Here is a 27471-nt window from a genome sequence, read left to right as displayed (position 1 = left end):
TGTGCGTGTGTGTGTGTATGTATGTATATATTAACAGATTCAGATGTACGCATATAAAATCTTATGTTGAAATTAAAATTTAGATGACGTAGTATATATATACACTAATAATGTAGGAAAGATTAATTCATATATATACATATCCAATAATATTAAAATTATAAAGGAGTTGATTTTGGTATTGCATCTTGCCATATGGCTTTTTTATTAGGTGATCATGACATTAAACTATCCCCACCAAAGCAAACTAAAAGAAACAATTCTTTTCTTTTCTTAGTATAAATGTTGAGTAAAAAGCTAAAAGTAGATTGGAAGAATCACATACCCTGATGTTACCAAGATTTCTTTTATACGTTACTGAAGTCATAATACAACAGATAGTTTAACAATATATTGCTTTCACTTAATTTTGTGGCCAAAGGAAACCAGAGCAGATGCAACAGACACTTCCCTCAATAATTTATGCGCAAAAGGCAAAGTAGGGAAAAAAGAGTACACGAAGGACTTAGTATTTTTTGTGCAGATAGTGGAAATGATTGTAGATAAAATCAAACTATTCTGTACTTAAACTAGCAGATATGTCCCTTTCGAATCATGGCACACCACAAATGCAAAATATTATTAAATCTCATTTATATTCCATTAATGCAGAAGTTGCTGTAGTAGTGACTAGTGAGAGACACAAAAAAAAAAAAAAAAAAAAAAACTGAAGTGATTATTATCATCTCTTCTTTTTGTATCATGTACAGGATGTGATTCAAAGAACTTCAAAATTCCCAAGGAATGATTTTCTCTTCAGGCCTATGGAAAAATTTATTGAAGTATGTCAAGCAACCTAAAATCGGTTCTTGATTAATTAGGAAAATCCCTTTTAACGGTCGTCATCTACAGTTTTTTGCCCTTTGTTAAAAGAAATAGTAAGGATTAAGTACGTGTCAAAGTCTATCAACTCCTCCAAAGAGAGAGAGAGAGAGAGAGAGAGAATAAAAAAAAAAAGAGCAAGTTTTAGTGGTTAATCCGGGTGGCTGCGTTGCTTAATGGGACATTTAATTTGACTTTGTCTGGTCTTATCTTTGTCGCAATCAAGATTAACAACTTGAAAAGGATACATTGGCATATAATTCCATAGGTGTTATAGCTCCAAGACTTTAAGTGTACCTAGATAGGCTTGGATCTAATCAATCCAACAATTTAGACGAAATGTGAACTGTTGATGAATATGATTGTAGATTTGTAGTCACCCGGAAATTATCAATTTACAATGAAGGTTAAGAATATTAATGTCTTTCCGGCGCATTGGTTAAAGACAATAGACTAACAACTTTAATTAGGGTTGAAAGATAAACATAACTACTGAATACTTGAATCGAGTTCAGTTTGATAAGAGTTTATTCGAGTTTAGTTCGCTAACTAGTCAAATAGAATTTTACACCGTATTTTACGTTCGATAAATTTTAAATTTGATAAAAATAATTAAATAAAATTTTAAACATATCAAATTTAAATAAAATTTTAAATTTATTAAAATAATTATACAAATTAAATCACACAAAAAAAAACGTTCGATTTGATTAAACCCATTTACACTCTTAACTTTAATGATGCAATTGGTTGGTGTTTGGTCTGTTTTTCAGCATTTTATTAAATGTAAAGTGTCACACGTTATCATTAGCTATTCGACACTATCAATGGCTGGATTTCACCTGGAAATATGTGAAGTCACTCGCAGCTCAAAACAAAAGCCAAACGAAAAAGAATGATCACACAAAAATGAAAAACGAAGTGCAAAAAGTTTCCGTTGCCGGGACTTGAACCCGGGTCTCTCGGGTGAGAGCCAAGTATCCTAACCACCTAGACTACAACGGACTTGTTGTTATTTCTTTAGATCACAGTTTTTGTTACATGACAACATGCAATGCCATTTTCCATCCGGGATGAAATCATGAAACACAAATTTCATTATGAAATGGTATGAAATTTACCATATTTATTGAGTTTTTAAAAGTAGTGGATATTTGCACTATTTCCATCATTCAAAGTTGCCGCTTTCACCCAAATTCTACTTATTTTGCAAGCATATCAGAAAGCTAAAGACAAAGTAACCGTGCAAAGATTGTTGATTGATTATCCCTTCATCCCTGATCCCTTCCCTCTTGTCACAATCCTATCTAAATATTATAGTATTAGAGAGCACAATTTGACATCATTTTGTGGGTGACAACTAGCATTTACTCATCGTATACAAAACCTCTCTTGTTTATGATTCATTTGTTAGAAATTTAACAGGGACTAGCTAGATCTATTTATATACTTATTCACTATAGCTGGCAATTGAACGGATTAATATTGGATTTTCACTTAAATGAGTTATACTCAATCCGCCCAACTTTAGATTGGGTTGATTTTGGGTTAGGTCATATTGGGTTATCTCAAACCCATGACCCAAATATGACCCAACATACTAATTAATACATTTTAATACATAAATTTTTTCACATATATTTTAACACATAAAAAAGATTTTTTTCACACATATAAACACATTTTCACATACATAATGTATTTTCACACACACAAACACACACTCACTTCTTAAGTTCCTTGGAAACATATCATAAATAGAATAATATTTTATATTGTTTGTATTGTGAATTTTAGATAATAAATTGTACATTTAACGAAGAGCATAGCACCCCTCCCTCCCCACACAAAACACCACCTTAATCTTTTCAATAATCTCTTCCATTGATCCACTATCAATTTTGTGTCCCTTAAAAAACTTTGATTTGTGCTGTGCATCTACTCTAACTATATAAGACATGTTATATAGGGAATTTATATTTGGGATTGTGTGAGACTATGCTTGCTTGTTTTGTATCTTAATAAGCAACTCTTTACCCGATGCTCGATTAATTATGAATATGATATTTCTAACAATGCTGTTAATAGGCTCGTATTATATCATAATTTAACATGTGAACACGCACAATTACAATTATTACACTCCTCCTTTGAAAAAACTTTCTTAAAGTAATTGTACTTCTCTGAAAAAATGTAACACCTAAAGATTCTCTTAATTATAGGAATATCTATTAATTCCATTAGCCAAACTGTTTGTTTGTTGTTAGAATTAGGGAGTAAAATGATGTGCGTTGTAAGTTTAGTTGAAATCCTGTTTATGAGAGGAGAATTCATGAACTATTCTGACATTTTTACCATATCGGGATCGCATTATTTTGAATTAACAAAAAATTAGGCTGATACAAAGTAAGCTTTTATTTGTAAATTTGACGAATCTGAAATTATATAATGCTGAAATGTTAAAAAGGAAATTTGTACAATATTATACGTACACGAAATATTAACAAACAAAAGCAATCACAAAATATTAAAAAGGAATGCAATTATAACACATTTAAAACTCTATTTTACGTACACGAAATATGAACAAACAAAAGCAAGTAGCAACTTGAGAACAACAAAAAAAAAAAAAGAAAAAAAAGGGAGGAAAACAACATACTCTTAAAAGGCATAATAAATTATTATAGAAGTTGACAAGTTTAAGTATTGTTATAAAAGTAAAATAAGCATGAGTTTTTTATTTTAAATTTCTTTTTTCTTTTAAATAAAAATTTAAAAAATTGATTGAAAAAAAAAAATATATATATATATATATATATATATGATAATTTTGAATACAAATTAATCAATAAATTATTAACACGTCCAAATACAAATAATTGGGCATATGTGTATTGAATATTGTATTTATTATTTTGAATTACTTTTAAACAAGTTGGCTATTGGGTACCCAAATAAAAAAACCCAACCTGCCCAATAAATAAGTTGGGTTGTTTTTATCCAATCCAACAAAACCCATAACCCAATTGACCCAACCCATCCTTTAAAATTAATAGGCGGGTTGGGCGGGTTGTTGGGTTTTGGACTTTTTTACCGGTTCTATTATTCACCAATTAAGACGTTCTAGAAGAGAATCAATTTTCTGATTTGTCATTTCCTTTAATTATTGAATTATTTAATATTGTACATTTGATTCATATTATCCAATGATTATATGTTAGTTAAATTAAATGTTTAAATCCCTATGCAGCACAGGACATAAGATCAAATGTCCCGATTCCTATTATATTCTAACATTTAAATTATGTTAAATCATTTGTAGTTCTCGTGCATAGCACGAGAATCAAAGTTAGTTGTCATCTATTAAAATGATATATTAAGGGGGATTGGATTTGATAATAAAGTAGAAGGAATAGTGAGTAAGAGATTTTAAATTCATGTATTATTGTTTGAAAAAAAAGCGGTATATTGAGTTAAAATTCCTCAAACAATTATATTTTCGAGAGAAGAATGAATTGAGTGGTTTGGACGGAGGAAGTATAGACGAGAGATTCAGATTCGAACTTTTCGATTTGCACTTAAAAAAAAGTGAAAAAACTATTATATTTCCTGGTAATGGGAGAAAAATAAAAGAAAAGAAAAGAAAAAAGAAATTCAGTTCAGAAAATCATGAAAAATAAAAAAAATCCTACTAATTTAGTGCCACTTCACTTTCAAATGATTCGGCATGCTTAAATGATTTCATCCACTGTGCAATTTCAGACGACCCAATTTTTCGCCTTGGTCCTCTCCTTCAGACTTCAGTGGCGCCACCAAATGCCCAAATTCAAATTCTCCTCTCTGTACAATCGCTTCTACTCCTCTTCAACCTCTGGCATTGTATCTAACTACCTAAACTGCCGTATAAATTCTTTCCTGTCCAGCCAATTCTTGGACCTAAAATCCCTTCTCAAATTCCACTCCTACATTATCACAACTGGTCAAAGAAACAATCTTTTCATAGCCTCAAAGCTCATGTCAATCTATGCTGCACTCAATCACCTCGAGTCCTGCACCAAAATCTTTAGTTCCACAAAGTGTAAAGACCCTTTTCTTTGGAACTCAATTATCAAAGCCCATTTCTCCAATGGCAATTACTTACCAGCCCTTGAATTTTTCCACAAAATGCGATTTTCTGGCTTTTCCCCTGATCAATTTAGTATCCCTATGGTAGTTTCAGCATGTGCTGAACTTGGTTTGGTTCAGAATGGGATGAAAACTCATGCGTTGGTATCAAAATTGAATCTTTTAAATGGAAATTCTGCAGTTGGATCATCTTTTATATACATGTATGCTAAATGTGGTTACATGGATGATGCCTCTCTTGTGTTTGATGAAATGCTGAATAAGGATGTTGTAGCCTGGACTGCACTTGTGGTTGGGTATGTACAGAATGGGGAAAGTGTGAAGGGGTTGGAGTGTGTCTGTGACATGCTTAAGATTGGTGGGGATGATGAGAGGCCAAATTTTCGGACACTGGAAGGTGGGTTCCAAGCTTGTGGGAATCTGAGTGCTTTGGTAGAGGGTAGGTGCTTGCATGGATTATCAGTAAAATTGGGAACTGACTGTTCTCATGCTGTTCAGTCGTCATTTTTGTCAATGTATTGCAAGTGCGGGTCTCTTGAGGAAGCACACCGTGCATTTTCTGAAATCGTCAATCTGGATCTCCTATCATGGACATTGATGATTGGTTTCTATGCAAAAATGGAAAGTCTGGATGTATGTCTACATATGTTTTTGGAAATGCTGGCTTCTGGGATTTATCCTGATGGTATTCTGATCAGTTGCGTGCTTTTGGCTTTCAGTAGTTCCATGAGGATATCTCAAGGAAAGGCTTTTCATGGTTTTATTTTAAGGAGAAATTATGATACAGGTCAGGTTGTCTATCACGGGTTGCTATCAATGTATTGTAAGTTTGGACTTTCGCACCTGGCAGAAAAGCTACTTGAGAGGGTGCATGGAAGGGATACCGAGTCATGGAACCTTATTGTGGCTGGCTTTTGCAAATCAAGACTAGAATCTAAGTGCATTGAAATGTTCAGAAAAATGCAACATCTGGAAATTGAATATAATTTGAACTGCTTGATGTCTGTGATTTCTTCCTGCTCTCGCCTGGAGGCAACCCTTTTAGGCAGGTCAGTGCACTGCCATGCGATAAAAAGTTTAGCATGTGAGAGTGTTTCTGTTGCGAATTCACTCATAGACATGTATGGTAAAAGTGGGAAGTTGAATTCTGCAAGGAGAATATTTTCTAGGACACAGAAAGATACTGTCACGTGGAATGTGTTAATTTCATCTTATGCTCATAATGGATATTCTTCTGAGGCTTTAGCCCTCTTTAATCAAATGGTTTTGGAAGGAACCAAACCTAACACAGCTACACTGGTAACTTTGCTCTCTGCTTGTTCCCAGCTTGCATCTTTGGAAAAAGGAGAGCAGATTCATAATTACATTAAGGAAGTAGGGTTTGAATCTAGTTTGTCACTTGATACTGCACTTGTTGATATGTATGCAAAATGTGGGCAGCTTATCAAATCCAGAGAAGTATTTGACTTGATGAATACGAAAGATGTTATTTCCTATAACGTGATGATCTCAGGATATGGGGTGCATGGAGATGTAAAATCAGCAATTGAGATTTTTGAACAAATGGAGCAATCAAATAATAGGCCAAATGAACTTACCTTTCTTGCTATTATTTCAGCATGTACTCATGCAGGATTGGTCGAAGAAGGAAAATATCTTTTTAATAGAATGAAAGAGTATTCTCTAAGACCGACACTGAAGCACTATGCCTGCCTGGTGGATCTTCTTGGTCGTGCAGGTAGTCTGCTTGAAGCTGAAGAAGTAATATTGTCAATGCCTATTCCTCCTGATGCGGGAATGTGGGGTGCTTTATTAAGTGCTTGCAAATCTCATAATGATACTGAAATGGGTATAAGGATTGCAAAGCATGCTATTGAATCTGACCCAGACAATGATGGTTATTACGTGATAATCTCCGACCTCTATAGTTCTATAGGGTTGTGGGAAAAGGTAGAAAGGGTGAGAGATACTATGAAGGAAAGACAAGTGAGAAAGAGAGTTGGTTGGAGTGCATTATAACTTATTGGAAGGAATTAAGAGTTGGAGGGAGATCCTTGGGTTCCAGTTATTCTGTGTAAAATTGTTTGAGCGCGCTACATCTCTTTTTCTTCTGTATTAAGTTCAGACTTCTGAGTTCTGTAGCCTTTTTGACCTCTTTGCACCTCGGCGTCAGAGGTTGCTAACTAATTTGTGCAACGAGATGATTTGCAGGTAACATTTTTCTTTGCTCAATTTAGTTCTTCAAAATTGATACCATAAATAATTTGTGACCACTAGTAGAACTTTTCTCATGCTTGATATATATTATCTTTCTGTACTTCACTGAAGTTAGTATTTTACCCCTGGTATAAGTGTTAAGATGGCATGATATCATAATCCTTACTCAGATGTTCTTTTCCATACTATAGTATCCTGAATGGGGCTGTGATTTACCTTTGGTTCATTTTCTGATCGAGAATGGGTTCAAGCTGTTGACCAAAGTAAATTATGCTGTATTTGCTTACACATTCAGTTCAGATATATTTGCTCTATCATGCCATCGTTGAATAAAATGGAGAAATTTCCTTCATTTGGATGTCTTTATTCTGCAGGCTGCACATCAAGCGTGAAATGCTAAATTCATTTACCATCATAATGTTCTAAATGGTCCCCTCGAAATTCTACAAACAAAAGGCTAGTCATTAGAATAATGGAAAAGGGAGACACAATTTGATGCACACTTGCATGGCATGATGAAGTCAAAAGAGTATTTTGTATATAAAAATGTAAAAGAGAATGTGAATGGTCTTAAATGTCTTACATTTTAAAGAAGTAAACATGAGGAAACATACTGGTGGTTGCAATTTGTTGCAGTTCCTATTGTTAAGGACTGATCAGGGTATTCACTCCTCTTACAGGCAAAGAATGCTTCACTTAATGCTGAGGTTGAATATCTTACTTCTGGCTGAGTACATGCAGCCAAGCTGTCCTTCGCATGTTCTAGATAAAAGGTTATAAGCCTGTCTCTTAGAGATATTATATTTACTTGTGTTGCTATTTTCACTACATGATATTGGTATCAGGGAGGTAGGGCAATAATTAATATTACTTGCATTTATCCATGAAGCTACACTTATGGTTACAGGAGATTGGCTAAAAATAAAGTCAAAATGCTCAGTTGAAATTGTTGCTTCAGCCAAGTATACCACCTATTTTGGAATCATGCAGGAATTAAAAATTTAAAAGTTCTTGATTTCTCGGGATATTGTTTTAGGAATATGAAAATTGGTAGTGTTTGATGCTTGTCGTTCTGCTAGTCTCGAGTCTCGTATGATCTGTCAATTATTTGAATGTTGTTTATACCTGTGATATGGTACTTTCCCAGATTCAAAGTGATCTGTTTGGCTCGCTGCATCTCAGGCCTGCATCATCTGACGAAGAAAAGCAGACATTTGTACTTCAGACAAATAGAGACTGCAAAGTGTTGAACACCAGAAATTCATGATTTTTATTTTATCATGTCATTGCACTGTGACGTGAAGGTTGGTATGATGGTGTTGTTATGTTACTGAAACTGCAAGATTACAAAATTGTCATGTTCATCAAATTTCTTTTGCTTCATAGTTTGTTGTGCTTCGTCATGACATGTATTCCATGCAATGTGCAGGCATTTGGTGCTACTCTTGCAATAACATGCTTCCTGATGAAAGGTAAAAAGGTTTTCTTATGTTCAAATTTTGATATCGAGTCATCGTTAATTCTAAGAGGCTTGGCTTCAGCTTGTCCTTGTTTCTCCTTTTTATCTTCTTCCATAAGAAGGGGGAGTGGTAGATTTAGTTTGTGTGCTTAAAACACCTTTTGATTTAATGTTTGTGGAAAACCACTTTCTGTGTCTCTACCAGAGTACATACCTGATTTATTTCCTTAGGCTAAAAGAAAACTTTTGTATTTCTTCTCTCTCTCTCTCCCTCCCCCGCCCCCTTCCCCCACGAAAAAAAAAGAAAAAAGAAAAAAGAAAAACCTCCTTTCTTTTGTATGATGTCAAGGAATTGGTGACTGGTGATGATACTTTGGAAACATTACCTTGTTTTCTTCATTCAGGATAACCAATCAGCCTTTTCTCTCTTCGTGTTAGTACTTTTAGGTATTGTGATGCACGCCATGATAAAATTGGTGATTCATTTGATAGTACGAAAGAAAAAAATCTTTTACCCTAATTGCCATTTGCAGTTGGTCCAACATCTAGAAAATTCACAACAAAAAAGGGTGTCAGATACCCAAGGTTTGTTGCAAGCAAGAATGCCTTGGAGCAAGGGTAGTACCCAGTGTGCCTGTTCAAGAGTACCCAGAAGTTGTTTTGCGGTGATGGAGTTGATCTACTTACTTCAAGGCCAAATTATCATTCCTCTACATTCCCCCATGGGGACAAGTGATCCATGTTGAACCCATTTATAAGGAGCAAATTCACTCTCAAGGAACTAAAATTGAGCCTAATTTTCATGTCGCTGCAATGATTTATATATGTTGATTTGCACGTCTTTTTAGTTGTATAGGTGTGTGGGGATAGACACAGCAACAGCTGTTGCATTCCAAAAATTTCGGGCTGACTAATCGGGATGACAACATGAATGTTAATTAGTTCAAGAAATTGATTAGACGTCAAGATCACTGGTTCTTGAGAGGTGTCATGTCAGCTGCAGAGTAACTGTTTGTTGAACTACAACTCTACGAGGACATTTGCTGTAGGTGAGCAGCCCTGTACTGCATTTGACTCGGAAAATCCCTAGTTTGATTATCTACTAGAAAATCCTGTTGGTTTGATTGTCTACTAGATTTTCTGTGTAATATCTAGTACCGCATAAATAGACAATATGCAGTTTTGAAGGTGCTCCATGCTTTTTTGTTCTCTGCCTTTTTTTCAGAGCATGGTTTCCTATTTACCCCTTTAGTGACTCAAGCTTATAATCAACTAAATGCAGCGTTTTATCAATTAGACTGCTTTTCATTGTGTAATATGGTTCCGTGCCGTGTCATCTAAACGGAAATTCCCATACTTTGCTCGAGAATTTTGTGCGGAAGGAAGGGGTCGGTGAATGGAAAGTCTTCTCCAATCAATTGCTTCTATAAATCAACTTGCTCAATTTAAGCTGCTTTTGGTACTTCCTTCGTCCCATTTTGATAGTCTTATTTTCCTTTTTCGTCTGTTTCAAATTATAGTCTACTTTTTCATTAAGAAATGTAGTAATCTTTTAAATTGTCCAAAATACCCTTATTAAATATCTTGTTATTAATACATTGTTATTAAATACTAACCCACTATATTGAAAACATTAAGTTTTTTCAAAACTAATCCATTAGTTGTAGCTGATATTAATTGGCACTCTTCGTGATTAGCATAAGGGTATTTTAGGAAATTATTAATTTAAATTTATGTTTTCAATCAAATTAATTATATTTTTTTAATCTGTGTGAAAAAAAAATCAAGACTAACAAAACGGAACGGACGGAGTAGTTTAAATAGGAGAAAGAGACAAAGGGAACAGAAATATTAATGCAAAAAAAGAGGAAAAGGAACTCCAATGGACAAATAAAGTGGTGTATGGGTATTCGAACAGCGAATCTCTTGCGTTTTCTTCCTAGCCGACAAAAAGAATGTGCCCTGTTTCCAACCACTCAAGGCCAAAATAGTCAAAGCATAGGAGCTCATTAATTACTTTTATTTTTAACTCCAAATTTTTTTCCCCTTAGAAAATTTGCCAAAAAGAGAGGACATTTGCGACCTGTCTGATTAGGGGTCGCCATTGTCACACGTGTCAAGATTCTTCTGTCTCCTCACAGAAAAATAAAGAATAAAAGGAAAACAAAAAATGCAAAAAAAAAAAAAATGTTATTCTTTCGTCTAAGGGAAAGGAATAAATAATACAGGGAAATGTGAAGCTGTCTCCCCATGTCGAGTTACAACCATCAAAGTGGACATTTCTTTGTCTTAAAGGAATATCAAAGTAGTCTTTGCTAACCATATAACTTTTACTTGAGAATATTGACATTAAGTGATAGTATACACAATCTATCCTGAATATAGAAATTCAAAATCAATTAAATATATGAAATGACAGGTTTTGTTTGAATAGCCATTAATTTTTTTTTTAAATATATACTTTGCTTGCATCACAATTACAGTTTTTCAATCAATTTTTTATCTTGTCAATAATTTTTTTTATTTTATTTATATTACATCATAAAAAGTGTTATAGTAATTATTTCAAAAAATATCTCAAATAATCTACTATTCCAACACACTCAATGATGTATAAATGGACAATTTTTGTTCTTTCAATTTTATACTTACTAACATGAATAGGGAAACAAATTTGCAATGGGATAGTAGTATGTAAATTAAAGGAAAATACTATTCGGTCTAATTTTCTATAATACCACTCTCACTATCTTTTCTATCATATAATCTAATAAATAAAAATCATATAATATAAATGGTAATGGGAGTGCCATTATAAAAAAAAAAAGATGGAATGTAATTAACATTTGCCAAATAAAGTGGAATGCAATTAATTTTTGCCTAATTAGGTGTAATAGCCATCGCAATAACTGTTCAAATATAGCTGCCTTTATTTTTATTTCACTCAAATGATTTTATTTTGTTGTATTTTTTGGTTCAAATGATTTATGATTGAACAAACATTTCTCCTGTGTTTCCAAGATGAAGAGGAAATCGTATTCATCATCTCCACTAACTTTTAGTCCCTCGTTTAAGTTTCAGTCTTTTGGTCTTTACAGCAGAAACCACAATCCAGCTACCGAGCAAAAGTCCACGCGTCTGCAAAACAGGAAAAAGAACTCCTTTCTTGTCCCTGTAATCTAGGAAAGTCTCTTAGATTCCCAGAATTTTTACGAGTCCCTAGAATCACTCAACCCCAGAAGTTTTTTCCCCCATTTTTCTCCTAGAATCCATTCACCACCTCTCCAAGCACTGAAGCGCTTGTCTGATCATCCGACCAGTCAGAATTGCACTAGTGGTTGAAATGGCCAGGTGTTTCAGCTTTTCTTCATCAAGAAATTCGTGCTTCAAATTCTCTTTTTCCCTTGCAGGACTTGAGTCATCCACCAAAGATCTTGGTGACGGAACGATCATGCACTTTTGGATCCCCAAAACCCACAAAGACAAAAAGCCCAATTTGCTTTTGATCCATGGCCTTGGAACGAATGCAATGTGGCAATGGGATGAGTTCATCTCACCGCTATCTTCAAAATTCAATATTTATTTGCCAGACTTGCTATTCTTTGGTGATTCTTACACCACTAGGCCTGAAAGATCAGAGGCTTTTCAAGCTCAGTGTGTGATGAGGACCATGGAGGCTCTTGGGGTCAAGAAAATGAGTGTTGTGGGAATCAGCTATGGGGGGTTTGTGGGGTATAACTTGGCTGTGCAATTCCCTGAGGCTGTTGAGAAGTTAGTGCTTGGTTGTGCTGGGGTGTGCTTGGAAGAGAAGGATATGGAGGAGGGAATGTTTCTAGTGAAGAGTGTGGAGGATGCTGTTAGTATTTTGTTGCCTCAGACTCCTGAGAAGTTGAGGGAATTGATGAAGATTTCTTTTCACAAGCCTCAAAAGAGTGTGCCGTCTTGTTTCCTCAATGATTTCATTCATGTAAGTATGCTTGGACTTTCATTTGCTAGTATCTTTGTTGTGGAATTGGTTATTAGAATGATTGAAGGATTGGATTTTGATCAACTCACTGTAGATGGCAAGAGCTTGAAAGTTACGGATCATTGTTTCTGCTTTGGTTTTCATTGCTGTTTTATTTGTTGTGCAATTATTTATTATACTGACATTAAGATTTGATTTTGATAGACTTTTTGAGGATTGTTATAGCTTAAAGTAAATGATAAGGTGGACATTAGAAACATTTATATTTTGTGGTTTAGGGTTTCATTTCAATCTGTGCGAATTAGGGACTAGAGGAGCTAGGTTTCGGGATATCAGTGTTAATTAACATTGTGTTTGCTAAAATTAGGGCCTCTGGTGGACATTTAAAGCTTAAAGTAATGCAATTATCTGTCACAATAGATTCTAATGAGGCACACTCATGATTTATCCTAAGTAGAAAGAGAGAAATATCACCTACTGGTTCATCTGAATCTGTTTCCTGAAACTCATTTTGCTGGTATGGCATGAATTTTGGATTTAATCTCAGTCCTTGATATTTGGCCTATTGCTAAAACGCTCTTTTAAGTTTTGTCCCACAATTGCAGTGTGGATGCTCAAGAAGTAATGCCTTCCATGTTACAGTTGTCAAAGCAAGATGCATAAGTATATTGTTGATGAAATTGTATTTTAATCAAGAGACTGATGTTTTCTCACTAATGACAATGAGAAGCACTAGATTTCCCCAAGTTACTGGTTAAGTAAATTATGTGTATTCGCTTGGTGCATGACATTACTAGACATAATCAGTTAGATAATCCTTCAGGTTTTTATCTTGTTGCTGCACAAATTCAGCTAAACAATCTTTTTTGCTTCTCCTATTTGCCTCTTATTCATTATTTATCTGCAGTTTTCGAGTATAGTATTCAGCCTCAATCTCCATCTGAAATTCTCTGTAGAGATCTTATGAATAGTGGCATTTTCTGCAAGTATTGCTTTATATGGTTTCTCATTGCCTTGCTTCTCTGGACACTTGAGAATTACATGTCGGTTAACAGATTCTGTTCTAGCTATGAATTTCTGTCGATCTGTAAAATGATGCAAAATTTTTATCCCCATCATATATGATTGTTGTTTGTGTTGGTCCTTATGAAGTTACATGTTCCTTAGGCTTATGAAGCCAGATGTCTAATGCACAGCTTTCTCTGAAGAATTCCTAGCTTGCCTCCATATGTCCCTTTGTATCTTTGTTTCAGAACCATCTTCCTTTGAGGTACATAGGCATGGTTACTCTGTGATACAGAATCGTAATATGAATGACAATGTCCTCTATTAAAATTTTCTGCTTAACACGTTACTGCTAACTATGGAGAAAAAGCAAATTAGGCACCAGTGAAAGCATATGATTAGGAAACTGAGTGCAGTTCCAATTTCTATCAGCTAAAAGGTAATGCTATATGGAATGCTTGCTTGCCTGACAAAAGAATGTCCTATCAGAAACATCTTAGATGAGTTTCATTCCAGATTTGCCATTGAAACAAACTTTCTGTTCAATTTCATGATGAATCAGATAAACCGTGATAAGAATTCATCCATAGTCTCAATGAAGTATGGAATTTACACAATTTTGTGGCCTTAACATGTCAAAGCACTCGGGTGAATATCGTTCTTCATTGTGAGATTATGAGGTCATTTGACACTCTTTATTGATGCTCAGATGAATTTTACATTTCTACCTGAAGTTCATTGTACATGTATGGTGTTTGTGCAGACGATGTGTGCAGAAAATCGGCAGGAAAGGATTGAGTTAATTCAGGCATTGTACAAAGGGAGAAAGTTTGCGGATCTTCCTAAGATTACTCATGTTTGTTCCCTATCTTATTCTAACTTCTAAGCTGAAGTATGCACAGCAGTTCTGCTGCAATTTCTAACTTATCTAAGCACTATTTACTTGGTAAGTTGTCTGCTTCCTGCAGCCCACATTGATTATTTGGGGTGAACATGACCAAATATTCCCGCTGGAATTGGGGCACAGATTTAAAAGGTCAGTTTTATGAATCTTACTCTTAAATTTTCAAATTTGATTTATTACAATTTGGAGATGGATGAACGTGGGAAAGACAAATTAGCATAGAATTTCACAAACTAAAATCTGCAGGTCTGTAACAATTAACGTCGATATGAGCAACAGATTTTTGACTTAGAGCATGAGCAAGCATACAGTCTGATTCATGCATACCATGTCATATACTTTTATAGTTGTTCTTTTTCTCTATTCTTTGACTTCAACAGACTTGATGTTTTTATAACTTAATTGCAACTCCGAGCTTCTTATTGAATTTAATTTTCTAAAAAACTTGTACAGGCATCTGGGCGAGAATGCAGAACTGTTAATAATAAAGAATGCAGGGCATGCATTCAATATAGAGGCGTCCAAGGAACTATGCAAACACTTGAAATCATTCCTTGTTAATCCTCTCACACCATCTAAGAAGGAAATAAATGGCAGCAGCCACAAGAAAGATTGAGAGAATGCTGCAAATGGGATTGGGAGATGCCGATATCCTATTCTTCTTTGAGTAGTTATTACTCCAAATTGTGGGTAAACACCACCAATATTGTTTACAGCACTCCTTCTCGTGCCACATTTGTTCTGTAATACCAGCTTTGGGATGGAGATATTTATGAAGTATCTATAGCGTTGTTGTTAATCTTTATCCCATGGCTGAATTTTTGAGATGATTAGCCAGATAGATGTTTGAGCTGGAACAAGTACCAGAATCGTGAAAACAAGCAGCAGTACATGTTCCGAGCCTAATTGTACTATTTTCTATGTTCTGAAAGATCACATTTGCATGCTTTTCTCGACATATTTGCTAGGACATAACGCATCATTTTGATGGTAAAAGGTAACAGGATTTGCTACCCACTGACTGTAATAGCGAAATTGAGGGATTGCAGACGAGCAAAAACACTGAAAGTGTTAAGGTTTGATCCTCTAGTGATCTAGTATCCCCAACAAACCAAACTTTTTGGCAGAACCATGGGATTTATTAGCTAGGTAATAAGTTTCTTTGCAGACGGAATTTATTCCATGTTTAAATCTCTGATCTGCCTTATATGTGCGTATCAGATGCAGATCCATGAATTGCTCCTCATCTTAATGAGCTAATGTTCTTATTCCTTTCACCTTTGACATTTCTTTCGATCAAGAAAAGCTAGAATCGATTCAAGAAATTTTTAAGTACATAAAGCAGAAGAAAAAGGTGAGGATACAACATCGACTCTTCAGTTTTGCTCGCTCATGAAGCTATTTGACAGAAGATACATTAGAACCGCCAAAATACCCCACCAAACTTTCCCTGTAAAGCCAAAAAAAATAAAGAAATGAATAAAAATAAACATCCCAAGATAATAAATGCAAAACTGTACAAACCTCAATAGAAGAATCACTAAAATGGTAGAGAGAATTAACTTACAGCTTAAATGAGAAGTTGAGCTCACAGAAAGCCACTGGCCATTAAGGTAGTTGTAGCAATCTGTAGTTGTATTAACCCCATTTTGACAAACACAAACAAAAGAGTTATGTGGAGGAGCGTATCCACACACCCCACCACTTAGTTCACAAGCACGGCAACTTGGAGCAGTATTATAGCTGTCCAATCCACCAAGATTGTACTTCAAGACCATACCATACTCCCACTGCATAGGGTCAGATGGCACATCCCCTAGTGACACAACTGAAGTATAGCCAGCACAGTTTAGTTCATGCAGGTTGAATTCATCCCTCGAGTCGAGATTCGCCGGAGAGTACACGCAGCAAGTGTTGGTAGAAGGAAAGAGACGCATGCCGAGGTCGACGACGGCCGGACATGTGTAGACTGAGGCACAAAGGTAGGTTGAAGAAGGATCACAGATGAGGGTGTTGAAGTCCTTCGTGGTGAGGGATGATATGGAAGGATCGCATGATAACAGGATGAAGATTGATGGGCCAAGTTGGAATGGGCTGGCCCAATCAAGGCCCAAGATGGTTGGGCAGGTTTGCATGAAGGTGCAATTTGACATGCATGGAGGTGAGATGGTTATGGTTGAAGAAGAATAGGATATGGAGGTTATGGGGTATGAGCCTGTGTGGGTGGTGAGGAGGAGCCGGTCACCGGTGGCCGTGGCCGTGCACGCGATGATCGGGTGGAATCGTGGCGAGCCGCAGCCGTAGCCGGTGCCTAAAGGGTACTTCACCTCTAATGAACCACACTTGGTCAGGCAGGCCGGATTTGGAGCCAATATGCACCATGGTCCAAAGGATATGATGAAGGAGTAATAGATGATTTTAGGGAAGATGAAAGAAGGTAGAGAATGCATGTTATGTGATGAAGAGGAATAGTTGATAAATGATTCTTGATAAGTAAAAATGTATGTTGTTGCTTTGTAGTATTGTGGCTTGTGGGAGTGTGTTCGTTTAATTTTAGAACAAAATTGGACAGCTTGCATTGTGCTTTTGATAGAGGGGAGAAGGGATAAGTGAAGTAGTATTATAGAGTTGTGGTGGATATTGGAATATATGTGGCATCTCTTTAATGCGGGGCATCGCAATTGGGCAATTGGATTGTTGAAGGAATTTTGACTTGGGATTTGACATCGAGAATCTCTTCTTTCTTTTTTTTTTTTTAAAAAAAAAAATCCGACCTGCCGGATTCGAACCAGCGACCTAAGGATATCTGACGTTCAAAACACTACAGTCCTCCGCTCTACCAACTGAGCTAAGGTCGGAATTGCGGGAGTGTTTTGCACAAATGATAGAAAAGTAGAAAACTACAAAGTTGCATTTACTTTGTACCTGTTCAGCACATGAAGCTATCTAAATAAAATTGTCAGGTTAATCTAGCAAAGTTCTTAATTTGTAGTTCTTATATCCTTCAAAGGGAAAAAAATAGTTCTTATATTAGAGCATGCCATCTTATTATTTTGACATATGAAAATAGGATAATATTGCACCATACACTAGTACTACTAATTTTGAAGAGTTGCTATGTCAATTCACTCCCAAAGGGGCGGCCCAAATGTAGGGATGAAAAAAGCCTATGAAACAAGTGTTTTTTTCATCAAAATGACAAGGGAATGTCTAGAATGCCAAAATGGCCCACGGCACAAAACACCAGAGGTAGAACGAAATGGGAAAAAATGGCATTGGGGTGAGAGAGGCTCGAACTCTCGACCTCAGGATAACTCAGAAGCTATGAGACCTACGCGCTAGCCAACTGCGCCACCACCCCTTCCTTGTGGTATTTGGCATTAGCAAACTATATAAGCGCTTTTGATTAGACCTTCTCAGAGGCAACAAAAATGAAATGGCAACTTTTTGATGCAAAAAAAGGGGAAAATTCTTTGTGCTGTGTTCATTCTCACAAATTTAATGCTACTGAAAAATTAAAATAATCCTAATGAGCACAAATCTATTGAAGTTACAATCTTCTCTCATAGAATTTTACCTGGATAATAGGAAACTGAAAATTTTCTATTAAAACACAATAATGGCAATGAAAACATAGGATCGAACTCAATAAACCCTATATGGATTTGTGTGGGGCCGGAATACCCATCTCGGCTCGAATGTGCTATCGAGGCGAGGTTCCTTGCTTTGGATTTCGAATCAACAGTTTGGAAAGTTTCATCAATCATCCAATATTCAACTATCATGAAGTGATTGATGTGACTCACGTTGCCTGACGTAAATTTCCGTCAATTTCCTTGACACACCTACTCTTCTCTCAGTCAACCTATGACCACCCTCTGGCCCTCAAAGGCTGTTCGGACACTAATAAATCATTGCCCTCTGTTACCCTATAAATACCCTTCTCCAATGCACGTTTGAGGTGACAAATACCCTTAATACTCTTCATCTTTCAGTTTCCAGACCATTGCACTCGCTAATTTAAGCATTGGGATAATGACAATTGGTCTGTTGACCAGCAAAGGAAGGCCAGCAAATAACAGGCACTCCAGCACAAATAGTTTCTAATGTGGAGTTCCATCCACGATGTAAAAAATGCACCAACAGCTGAGTCCTCCAACACTTTGTCCTCTGCACACCAGCTTGTTAACATCCCTCTATCCTGAATCTCCTCCAGGCACGACGTCAAGCTGATCGATCCACAGGAACTGTTGCTTGCTATTTGCAAGTCCCCAAGCAAATTCTTTGAAATTAATGACGGTCACTCATCAGTGTTAGACTTCCATACTTAACATAAACCACTGAGTTAGGTGCTCTTTGATCTAGCCACTCAAAAACTTTTGAATCAGGCTTTCAAAAACTTGAATTCAGGGAATCGACTTGGCTTTGAGGAACAATGTGCTTAGCTAGAAATGGTAAAGGGACCATTGTGTAGATGCTGGGGAAATTGAACTTACAGATAACTACCTTTAATGCTTCTTTTTCTAGTTCATCAAAGGTACTGAAGATTATTGCTGGAGCTTTTAGACAACTCTCTGCTTCCTCACCCAGATGTGACCTCATTGGGATCAAGTGCTCTGAAAAAGCTTGGCAGGCCCCTGAATTTTACGTTGCTCATGCCACAAATTTAATCAACAGGTTTATCAAGGGTACCATATGTGAGGAAATCGTAATCTGGGACAGGAAAACGAATTGGATTTTCAAAATTGTGGAATAATTATATCAGCACTAGAAGGAAATAAACTTTATAATTGTCTAATATGTGAATAGCCCTCGTGATGAGGAAGCTATTGTTTTACCATTTTATTTGGGTTAATCACACTTTGCCCTTTGTGCTTTAGAGAGAATAACGCGTTACCACTTTCAACTTGAAATATAAATACTTTGCCCCCCAAGGTAAAGGCGTTAATTCTTTTAACACTGATAGGTCACAAGAACATTTTTACACCTAAATTAACCCTGTGAAAAAGTGTGCCTTTCCAAAGTTCACGGAGCCAAATGTACACGTCTTTAGCATTTGCGGTAGTAAAGTGTCATTATATCCAAAGAATAGAGACTTTAGAAACATAATCCAATATTTTTCTTTTGTGCTGGATAACCTTATTTGTCCTAATATTCATTGAAAATTACAAGTATTAACCTTTATCAAGATCTTTGATGTAAAGCGTTGACAAAAGAAATGAGGTATTTTTAAAAAAATTAATAAATTTGGTGTCAAAAATCTTTTTCGTTATTCTTAGGTAGTGTTTCAAACTTTTTATTTGAAAGCATTTTTTTCGAGATTTATATTTCAAAAGATAAAAATAAATGAAATATTACTAAAATTTGATGATTATATTTATATGATTATATTAAAGGGTTAATATCAAAACCTCCCTTGAGGTTTTCTCTAATGGTCTATTGGGATTAATATCTAGCCCATTGGGATTTATTGAGACTTTCGTGATTTTTGGCTCGTTGGGACCTACTAAGGCCTTTGTGATTCTGGTTTGCTTGAATTTGTTAAGACTTTTTGTGTGTGTGTATATATATATATATATATTTTATCTCATTGGGATCAATTGAGACTTTTGTAATTTGCCCATTGGGACTCATTGAGATTTTTTTAACATTAACTCATAGGGGCTTCAAAGGAGAAGGTGAAGCAAATTTATTAGGGTAAAATACACTAAACCCCCTTATGGTTTGAATTATTGTCATAAAACTTTCTCATTGTTTAAAAACCCCTAAAGAGCCCGCTCGTGGTTTAGACTAATTTGGGTAACGAACAGAAATCATCCAATTTGATAGAAAAATATGAAATTCCTATATTAACCTTGTTTCAACCTATACTAAAAGTTAGTTCAGGGTTTACATAAGATTTTAAAAATTTTTTCACTTTATTTGAGAATAAAGAAACATCAAGTGGCTCATTTGAAAATTTCAAAACTTATCTTCTTCTCCAAATCTCCACTTTTTCCTTCAACAATAGTAGAACAGCTACCAATTACCACTGCCACCATTCAACTAAAATCCAAATCAAGACAAGACCGAAATTTTACTTTCTTAATTCTCTCAAATCTTGCATATTCATGGAGAAATTTATCAATGTTATCATCCCATGGGTAATCTTGTAAGTCTAGCATCTAAGCTCCTTCTATGGGTAATTTATCTGTGGTTTCTTTCTTAACTATAATGCAAATGTCCGAATGGAGATGAACTAAACAACATTATTGCCACTAATTTTCTTTGAAAACAACCTGCATACCAGAAAAATTCACTAATTTCACTAAAATAAATTCCCTAAATTTGCCATTATCCTACTTAGTAATGCTGCTAGAAAAACTTACGGCTACCCAACTTTCAAAATTTCCCCAACAAATCGACAACAGTAGTGAGAACTAGCAAAAGCCCAAGTTGATTTATTTGCAATTAAAGAAGGGGGTCTTCTGCACAATCGTAGCCGTCAAAATTCATAACAAAGAGCCCCCCAGAAATCCAGAGTATCATCAAGGGTTCTAACTTTCCAATGACTCTTCCTAGAAACGCAAATTTTGATTGACCGGGCAGAAACAAATCTTCCTCTGCAGCATAAGTCCGCACAGTAATCCTCCTCCACTACCTTCATTTTTCAGTTCCTTGAGTTTTCCGGCTACCTCCGTTCTGACTCCGTTCCATTCTTTCCAAACATTGGACGCTGTCGACGAAGATGAGGTTGTCGATTCAGCACCATCCGACGACAAGTCCAATGACGAGAAGTCAAAGTCACAAGATTCTCCACCGCATGACTGCATGCTCCTATGCGACCCTATACTGCTCAGCCTTCGCCGTCTTCGGCGATCATCCTCCTTTTTTTTCTTGATCTCAGGACCCATCAGATCACGGAAACTAATTGCCGACACATCGCTGAATATTTCAAAATCGAAACAAGTGCTGCTGCAAATCGAAGCGGCGATGTTAAGGACTCCGTGAAACCTACCGGAAAGACACTGGATTTGGACCGCAGTGAATGCCGGAGTTCCAATTGCATCGGCCGAAGAGGGGAATTTGCCGAGGCAACTGCTTAGCAGAAACCATACAGTGCTTTCTGGTTTGCTGCACCAGTAGGTGGGAGAGAGAGGGAAAAGAAATAGAGAAAGAAAGAAAATAAAAGAAAAGTAAGATTAACAAAGGTTAGTGTTGATTTTGCTTCAGTTTTTCACTCCAGATGGTTCAGGAGAAAGAAGAAAAATGAAGAACAAGGAAAGAAAAAAAGAAAAAAATTATCACATTATCCTTGATGTATTCTTATCACACTCGCTTATCAAGCATGTGTAATTCACTTCCCGTCAAATTAGATGATTTCCGTTTGTTGTTCAAATTATTCAAACCACGAGGGGGTTCTTTGGGGGGCTTTCAAACAATGAGTATGCTTTATGACAATAATCCAAACCACAAAGAGTTTAGTGTATTTTACCCAATTTATTATTTTTTGATTTTTCGTATATCAGGTGCAAAGTTTTTCGTGTTGGTAGCCCAACAATTTAACATGAAGATCAAGTTTTGATCTCCTGTTAAAGACAAAAGTCAGTAACAATCTTGGTTCATATACGGTACGAATTTCAATTGCTTGGTGCTTATAAACATAGAAAGACTTCAGAAGCTTTTGAACCGCCCTACCACAGCCCCAAGAGATGATAGCTCACTAGGAAAATCTTTTATTTTTTGAGTACTCTCTCGTATTGTCACTTCCTTGTTTTGGGGCTTTAGAAATTTTGTTCTACATTTTATATTCGTCTTCACTATAATAGATTTTGCTCACCTTTTCTGGTGGATGTAGATCTAATTGATTGAACTATGAAAATTTTTGTATCATTATTTTTTTTCCAATGGATATTCTATCTCACTTCCTATGCTATTATCTGTCCCATTTTTTATTATATTATTATTTCTCCTTTATAAACATCATAGTTTAGTTCTTTTTTATTTCCTTTACATCCAATAACTATTAATTGAGTAAACAATAAATACAACAGTCTAAAAAAATTAATATATAATAGCAAATTAAAAAATACAGTAGAAATTCATAAAAAATGTCATTTGTCATGCATTTTGAATTTTTTGAATTGTGTGCATTGTTCAATTAATAGTTATTGGATGTTAAAAAGATAAAAAAAAACTAAAATATGATATCTATGAAGGAAAAATAGCAATATAATAAAAAATGAGACAGAGAATTGCACAAGAACTGAGACAGAAGATCCGTTGCATTTTTTTCTCCACTTCAATCAAGCCATCAAACACTATTTATACTCCTTTCGTCCCACTTGGATAGTCCTGTTTTCCTTTTTCGTCTGTCTCAAATTGTAGTCCACTTTCTAATTAAAAAATGTAGGTGTCTTTTAATTTCTTTAAAATACCCTTATTCGATGTAAATTGTTATTACTATAAACTACCTTATTTAATATAGATTGTTAGTATTGAATATAACCTACCCTATTTAATGTATTTAGATTTTCCAAAACATATTGATATATGAAAATCCAACTTTATTTAATGTAAGGATACTTTAGGAAAATAATAATCTAAATTTATTTTTCCAACACAGTTAACTACTTTTTTTTAAACTGTATGAAAAAAGAACTAGAACTATCAAAATGAGACAGAGAGAGTACCAGGTTTATTGAGCTTAGCTCGCAAGCACTCCAAGCTGCACAATCCATTCGACAAAAAGCTCCCTATGTTTAGTTCTTCCGTGTCTTAAGATGTTTAGGTACAAACAAACCAATATCAAGTGACAAGAAGTATATGATATATTATGCTTAGGAATAAATTTAGATGATCAAGAGCTAAAGAATCACAGTTAGTGGAAAGAATCCCTTATGAAGTGCATCAAATAATTGTTAGTTTCAACACATACACATGAAAAACTTCTATTGCATCACTAGATACTTAATTATTATTAGTAACTAGAAGTATAAAAGCAACAAGACAAATTAATAGCATGATAACAGCTAACAGGCTTGGATCAATGAGCTCGGTTTGCACCGGCATGGTGAAAAACTACTCATAACCATAGAAAGTAATGAATTTTGCCAAATTCTAGTTATATGTCTAGCATTTCAAATGCAATCTTGCATGTTAATTTATGTGCATGCTGTAGATGCATGTACAATCAATCACTTTGGTTCCATATCTTGCAGGTTAATAACTTGGGTAGAGTGTAGTATATTAGAATGAAGACATAGAATTCAACTATGCATTTTATTGTAAGGACTTCAAAATTAATGAATATCGAGACTAGGATATTGGCCTTTTCAATAATAGTGTCTGCACGATTAATTACCGGTCATGTGAAAAAATCCCAACTAATCTAGCCGTTGACAGTACAAGCTGTGTAGAGCCAGTGACCAGTGACAACAATCCGAAGAAAATTCTCCAAGTCCTTTAATCTGCATTGAAACACGCAAAATGGTTATGAAATTAGAGAAAGAACTTTTTGGAATAGTCTATAATCTTTATTTCATTGATTGATCTTGTTTAACCTTCTTGCTTTTTTCTTTTGTCGGTCCTTCTTCTGCAGAACAGGACACTTGAAGGAGTGTAGATACTTAGATCCTTTGTCAACTTGTGCGAGCTCGGGCAGGGTATGCATAAAATCAATACCGATGAATCTAGTAATCCTGTGATATCTGTATGCTAGATCAGACACAAGAGGAACTTGTAGGAAGCATCTTTTCATTAGATTATTCTGTCTCTGAGCATATTGATTGAAGATGACCCATATAGCCCCAAGCAGAGGCTGTTAAAAATTTAATAACAGGAACGACCATAATTTGGCAGCTTCAAGGCGTGATTATGAAAAAGCGAAACACGGCACATTTGCACTCAAGATTTGCAGTTTAGGTAACAAACTACATAGGATTTTATATAAATTGTTGCCAGTAGAAGTCGTGATGTTACTTCATGGCCTGTATACTTTTTACATATCTGCCTTCATTATGCCGTGTTAGTGTTTTCTTCAATTTCATGATGAGCAATTAATAGATATTGTAGCTAAGAAAAAAAAAAGAAAAAAAATTGACGCTTTATTGAACCTTCTAAATGCAACGTTCTTCTTGATCCAAGGCATGCAACTCCAAATACAGATGTGGTTTAAAATGAATAGGACTAATATAGACCAAAATGAAAGATGATAAGCAGCAAAGGAGGGAAGAAGGCTGATTGAATTATTTTGAGTATCAAAGCCATTTCAGCCAATTCTTTTCCTTTCATGCCATAGAAGAAACATTTTTTGCAACTCATCCCTTGTAATGAAGAGCCTCATTGATGAACTTGTCAAAATTAATGTAAGATGATCCCCCTACTTAGTTGCTTCCTCAGCTTTCTTCTTCCATTCTTTAGCTTTGAACCTCATTTTTTCCCCTTCCTCTCCCACAATCACTTTGCGTACAAGTTCTGCAACTTCATCACGCTTCACATTGTGAATTATTTCCATTCCAATTCCCCATTTCTCACAAGAGTAATGACAATTCGTTTGCTGATTAGCAAAGAAAGGCCAGTAGATGACAGGCACACCAGCACAAATAGTTTCCATCATAGAATTCCATCCACAGTGTGTCAAAAATGTGCCAACAGCTAAATGCTCCAACACTTTCTCCTGTGCACATCAGCTTGTTAAGAACCCCCGATCCTGAATCTCTTCCAAGAAATCTTAAGGCATCATTACTGATTCTCCTCCCGGCACTACATCAGGCCGCACAATCCACAAGAACTGTTGCCTGCTAGTAGCAAGTCCCCAAGCAAATTCTCTGAAATGATGGTCAGTCATGGTTGTTACACTTCCATAATTAACATAAACAACCGAGTTTGGTGCTCAACAACTGAGTTTGGTGCTCTTTGATCCAGCCACTCAAAAACTTTCAAGTTAGGCTTCCATAAACTTGAATTCAGGGAATTGACTTGACTTTCAGGAACAACGTGCCTGGCTAATAATTGTAGAGGGCCTATTGCATAAATATTTGGGAAATTGAACTACAAAATGATTGCCTCCAATGCTTCCGTTTCAAATTCATCGAAGGCATTGAAGATTATTGCTGGAGCTTTTAGACAACTCTGTGCTTCCTCTTCCATGAAATCAAACATAATGTCATTGGGATCGGTTGTTCTTAAAAAGCTTGGAAGGTCCTTGAATTTTACATTGCTCATGCCACAAATCCAATCAACAGGCGTATCAAGAGTACCATCTGTAAGGTAATCGTCATCTGGACAGAAAAACGAAAAATTGTTTTTCAAGATTGAGGAACAATTATGAAGACTGTGAAGCAATCAAAATCAAAATTCAGACATTTGAACAACCATCCTTATCAAGTTTTATTCCTTTCAGTATCTGTGTTTCAGAAAATTCATATAGGATTATCTACCAAGGTTGTTGACGCATTAATTAAAATGGTAAAAGAAAGAAGAAAAATTAAAAAGGCTGCAGTTGTTGTTTACGACAGCTAATATGTATCATTAGTTTTGCTATCAACAACTTATCACTGCACATGTATACTTGCTCATGTGGAAGCCCATATCAGTAGGTCTAATTGAAGGAGTTACTTAACATATTGCAATCCTATCTTTCTTTTTGTGATAATTTCCTTCTTTAAGGTTTTTTGTAATATCACTTAGCATTAGTGGTGGAGTCAGGACTTATAATCATTGGGGCTCGTACTGTATTCCTAAATTGATATTATTGTTATGTTAAAAAAAGTAGTTTACATTAAGATTGTATTTTATCTTGAGTTTTCAAGTTTTAACCTTCTAACATTATTTCTTTTCCATATCCTATTCAATTTTGTATGTTAATAGCTTCAAAACAATTTCACCAATGGAGAGATGTCTAGAAGAAAATACTAATATTTTTTTTGGTGGGGGGGGGAGGGTAATGTTTGGGGAGATTGGGATTTTTCAACATATAAGGGGCAATGTAAAGCAAAAATTGTATTTTCCAAAATTTAAGGGTTACAATTATAAGAAAAAAACTAAAAAACTTTCAAACCTTTCAAGCCCATCCTTCATTATAGGGTGGCTCTATCATTGCTTATCATTCATGAGATTTTCAAAATATTCCTTACCTCATTAGTTTGAAAAGTCTAGATATTTCATTAAATGCCATCAACTTACGACATTACCCTTGCACTATTAATAACTACTGTTTTACCAAAAAAAATCCAAAAGGAAGAAAAAACTTTTAAACAAAAAAATTATGGACAAAGGATAACCAAATTGATATTCCAAATTGGTTTGTATTTCTCTGTGTCTCCAATTGGTACTTGATCTTAGTCTATAGTTGGTCACTTGAAGAATTTTAGTAAATAATTAACACCTTGGAGAATTTTATCAGTCGAATTTGTAGAAGACAGGTAAATTTTTTTAGAAAGTGCATTCTAATAAATGATGTTATGTAAGTTGCATTTAAAATTAAATTAATATTTTCATACATGTGGTTTGCCTGCAACCTCCACTTATAAAAAAAGTTATTGAAAATATTAGTTTATAAAAAAGTTATTGAAAATATTAGTTTAAGAATTATTTTGTAACAAAAAATTTTTTAGCTTCACTATTACCCTTATTTATCCTATTTATGAAGCTGACAATAGAAATAAAAATTAAAATAAGGCTAAAAGGTAAATGTAAAAATATGAGAGGTTGCATGTAAGAAACTTGAGTCGGACGGAATTCCTTGCTCCCACGCGTTTGCAGTTATGAAAGCCGAAGATATGGACGAGATTCCTAAATCATGCATTCTGTTTAGATGGACTCAGTAAGCAAAGCCAGCAGAAAAAAAACATATATGCTATTCAACTTGAAGATTCAGCAATTCAAACAGCTCGATTTGGTGCTTTATGTGCATTAAGTAATCAAATGTGTTTTTATGCAGTTAAGGCACAA

At 35.2% G+C, this 27471-nt stretch overlaps 3 protein-coding genes, 3 non-coding genes and 1 pseudogene across 8 annotated transcripts; 2 read left to right on the top strand and 5 right to left on the bottom strand.

Annotated features, from left to right (window-relative positions):
- Nucleotides 1-1793: 1793 nt before the first annotated feature.
- On the bottom strand, nucleotides 1794-1866 carry TRNAE-CUC (transfer RNA glutamic acid (anticodon CUC)). Its single transcript has one exon. It is a non-coding gene; the product is annotated as a tRNA-Glu (tRNA).
- A 2717-nt stretch (nucleotides 1867-4583) lies between these two features.
- Nucleotides 4584-9955, top strand: LOC113698238 (pentatricopeptide repeat-containing protein At4g39952, mitochondrial-like). 3 transcript variants are annotated; one of them, XM_027217981.2, is made up of 5 exons: nucleotides 4584-7197; nucleotides 7884-7976; nucleotides 8386-8507; nucleotides 8633-8675; nucleotides 9196-9955. In XM_027217981.2, the coding sequence occupies exon 1, from the start codon at nucleotides 4597-4599 to the stop codon at nucleotides 7003-7005; it is 2409 nt and encodes an 802-aa protein (XP_027073782.2). In that variant the 5' UTR covers nucleotides 4584-4596; the 3' UTR covers nucleotides 7006-7197; nucleotides 7884-7976; nucleotides 8386-8507; nucleotides 8633-8675; nucleotides 9196-9955. The 3 variants fall into 3 exon arrangements, with proteins under 3 accessions (XP_027073782.2, XP_027073783.2, XP_071913874.1); XM_027217982.2 differs by having other exon boundaries at nucleotides 8351-8507; XM_072057773.1 differs by lacking the exon at nucleotides 7884-7976.
- Nucleotides 9956-11635: 1680 nt separating this feature from the next.
- Nucleotides 11636-15496, top strand: LOC113699293 (uncharacterized). The gene is made up of 4 exons (XM_027219546.2): nucleotides 11636-12629; nucleotides 14398-14490; nucleotides 14603-14670; nucleotides 14992-15496. Exons 1-4 carry the CDS (start codon nucleotides 12006-12008, stop codon nucleotides 15152-15154), a joined length of 948 nt encoding a protein of 315 aa, XP_027075347.1. The 5' UTR covers nucleotides 11636-12005; the 3' UTR covers nucleotides 15155-15496.
- Nucleotides 15497-15774: 278 nt separating this feature from the next.
- On the bottom strand, nucleotides 15775-17193 carry LOC113699292 (uncharacterized). Its single transcript, XM_027219545.2, has 2 exons — nucleotides 16106-17193; nucleotides 15775-15988 (listed from the first exon to the last, which is right to left on the bottom strand). The coding sequence occupies exons 1-2, from the start codon at nucleotides 17115-17117 to the stop codon at nucleotides 15915-15917; spliced, it is 1086 nt and encodes a 361-aa protein (XP_027075346.1). The 5' UTR covers nucleotides 17118-17193; the 3' UTR covers nucleotides 15775-15914.
- Nucleotides 17194-17306: 113 nt separating this feature from the next.
- TRNAY-GUA (transfer RNA tyrosine (anticodon GUA)) lies at nucleotides 17307-17396 on the bottom strand. The gene is given in 2 exon segments: nucleotides 17307-17342; nucleotides 17360-17396. It is a non-coding gene; the product is annotated as a tRNA-Tyr (tRNA).
- A 418-nt stretch (nucleotides 17397-17814) lies between these two features.
- On the bottom strand, nucleotides 17815-17899 carry TRNAM-CAU (transfer RNA methionine (anticodon CAU)). The gene is given in 2 exon segments: nucleotides 17815-17850; nucleotides 17862-17899. It is a non-coding gene; the product is annotated as a tRNA-Met (tRNA).
- Nucleotides 17900-24607: 6708 nt separating this feature from the next.
- On the bottom strand, nucleotides 24608-26591 carry LOC113699527 (linamarin synthase 2-like; annotated as a pseudogene).
- Nucleotides 26592-27471: the final 880 nt, after the last annotated feature.

This window comes from Coffea arabica, chromosome 7c, assembly GCF_036785885.1.
Source record: "Coffea arabica cultivar ET-39 chromosome 7c, Coffea Arabica ET-39 HiFi, whole genome shotgun sequence".
In the NCBI taxonomy this organism is placed as follows: Eukaryota; Viridiplantae; Streptophyta; class Magnoliopsida; order Gentianales; family Rubiaceae; genus Coffea; species Coffea arabica.
This window is presented reverse-complemented; position numbering and strand designations above follow the sequence as displayed.

What these genes read in the sequence shown, in the direction of transcription:
- LOC113698238 (XM_072057773.1), top strand. Translation starts at nt 4,597, where the DNA reads ATGATTTCATCCACTGTGCAATTTCAGACGACCCAATTTTTCGCCTTG.
- LOC113699293 (XM_027219546.2), top strand. Translation starts at nt 12,006, where the DNA reads ATGGCCAGGTGTTTCAGCTTTTCTTCATCAAGAAATTCGTGCTTCAAA. An exon ending in ATCTTCCTAAGATTACTCAT is followed by an intron (nt 14,491 to 14,602) that starts GTTTGTTCCCTA and finishes TGCTTCCTGCAG; the next exon opens with CCCACATTGATTATTTGGGG. An exon ending in TTGGGGCACAGATTTAAAAG is followed by an intron (nt 14,671 to 14,991) that starts GTCAGTTTTATG and finishes AAACTTGTACAG; the next exon opens with GCATCTGGGCGAGAATGCAG.
- LOC113699292 (XM_027219545.2), bottom strand. Translation starts at nt 17,117, where the DNA reads ATGCAAGCTGTCCAATTTTGTTCTAAAATTAAACGAACACACTCCCAC. An exon ending in CTCAACTTCTCATTTAAGCT is followed by an intron (nt 15,989 to 16,105) that starts GTAAGTTAATTC and finishes TTGGCTTTACAG; the next exon opens with GGAAAGTTTGGTGGGGTATT.